The sequence below is a fragment of the Arachis ipaensis genome, chromosome B01 (genome assembly GCF_000816755.2).
Source record: "Arachis ipaensis cultivar K30076 chromosome B01, Araip1.1, whole genome shotgun sequence".
Lineage (NCBI taxonomy): Eukaryota > Viridiplantae > Streptophyta > Magnoliopsida > Fabales > Fabaceae > Arachis > Arachis ipaensis.
The window spans coordinates 3,221,910-3,224,103 of NC_029785.2; the positions used below are offsets into that span (position 1 = coordinate 3,221,910).

Below are 2,194 nucleotides of genomic sequence, written 5' to 3' on the forward strand. Positions count from 1 at the left end.
AGATAAAGAAAAACATAGCATATATAATATATAAATGAAAATTCAGCCACTAAAATCAGCCACCAATGTATTTGTGTATAAATACATGTGTGGTTTAATTTATTTTTAATGTATATTTGTATTTCAGTATGTATTTTATATTGGTGGCTAACTTTAGTGGCTGATTTTGGTGTACACGTAACATAACCCTATCTATTATTATTGTTGGATGGTCTTATCATGAATTTCAATAATTATTAGAAAATAATTTAATCTAAACAAAACAAAATGCACATACATATGATCACAAATATGAAGCATAGGGCGGCAAGTATTGATCTATATAAGTTCTATTCCCATATATTTCAAATGGCACAAATAACAAAAGATAACAATCTCTAAATAAATCCATCAAAGCCACATTTTTTCCCATCATGGCACCTCTCATTGTGGATATGAAAGATGTTGTATTTATCAAACCATCTAAGTCTACACCTTCCTCTATTCTCTCTCTATCTACACTTGATCAGAGACCTGACCTTAATATGTTATGTCATATCATTCAAGTTTACAAATCACAAAAACATGATGTTTACCCAAATGACCAAATTGACCCTAACCCTATTAATGTGATAAAAAAATCACTCTCAATGGCCTTGTTCTATTACTACCCTCTTGCTGGTAAGATAGTCAAACATGATGATGGGAAGTTTAGAGTTCATTGCAATTCCAATGATAGAGTTCCATTTATAGAAGCAATTGCTAATTGCAATCTTTCATCTCTTCATTACCTTGATGGTATTGATGACATGGAAGTTGCAAAACAATTGGCCTTTGAGCTTCCTTCACAAGATGATGAAAGTGGACATCATTACCCTTTAGGGTTCAAGGTAACCAAATTTCTATGTGGAGGATTCACAATTGGAATTGGGGTCTCACATGTTGTATGTGACGGATTTGGAGTCTCTCAATTTCTTCATGCCATAATTGAGTTAGCAAGAGGAAGAAATGAGCCATCAATAAAGCCTGTTTGGGAAAGGGAGAGGTTGATGGGGTCAATTACCGAAATGCCCTTGCCGAGTCCTATCGATGATGCCTCGGCCGCCGTTTCACCATATCTTCCAACCACAACACTCGTGCATGAATGCTTTAAGGTGGATGGAGAAAGTATAAGAAGACTCAAAATGAGATTGATCAAAGAATATACTAGTCACAATAATATTAAGACTATGAAAGAAATTTTCACAAATTTTGAGTCACTCACTGCTTATATTTGGAGGTCAAGGGCTAGAGCCTTGAAACTAAACTATGATGGGAAAACTATGCTAGGCATATTAGTTGGGGCGAGAAGACATTTGGATCCACCTTTGCCTGAAGGGTATTATGGGAATGCAATTGTGGATGCAAATGTTGTCCTTTCAGTTAAAGAACTCATGGAGAAACCTCTCTCACAAGTTGTGAAGCACATCAAAGAGATCAAGAAAGTTGCTTTTACTAGAAACTATATCACGGATTCAATCAACACTTTGGTGACAAAAGAACAAGATTTTAATGTGGATGGTATCGGTGCATATTTTAATGTGACCGATTGGAAACATTTGGGTTTCTTGGAAAACATGGATTTTGGAGGGAATGTTCTAGTGAATTCTTTACCAGCACCATGCAACATGTTTGCCGCAGTGGATTTGTGCATTTTTGCACCTCCTAGTAAGTTGGATTCATCAATGAAAGATGAAGGAGTTAGGGTTTTTGTGTCTCTCCCTAATGCTGCCATGCCCAAATTCAGGGAGGAGATGGAAGCTCTTAGTCTTCTTATTAGTAGCATTTGAACCCTATAATATATTTTAGGAATGCATGCAACATAAACATAAATAGATATTTTGTTTTTTTTTTTTTTTTGAATGAAGTCTTTTTGTTTGTTTATTACGTGGAATAAGATATGGTTGTGCTGTGGTTATTGTGTTTGATGTTTATGATAATTTCTTTCAATAAAAATGGAATTTTGTATTTATTTATTATTTAAAAAAATTACCATAAATGTATCCATCTTGCACAATTATTAGAAGCAATGTATTTTTATATTTGTCATATAAATGAATTCCATCAATATTGAGAAGTAACTTGTAATACCTAAAAGTCTCATTACAAGAAGAAAATATTTAGAAGAGACAGTGAAAATACACTATAGAATTATCTACCTAATCTCCAACACTAA

At 33.7% G+C, this 2,194-nt stretch overlaps 1 protein-coding gene across 1 annotated transcript; it reads left to right on the plus strand.

The window, feature by feature from the left end:
• On the plus strand, positions 337-1,947 carry LOC107643840 (spermidine coumaroyl-CoA acyltransferase-like). The gene has a single exon (XM_016347620.2). It carries the CDS (start codon positions 414-416, stop codon positions 1,806-1,808), a length of 1,395 nt encoding a protein of 464 aa, XP_016203106.1. The 5' UTR covers positions 337-413; the 3' UTR covers positions 1,809-1,947.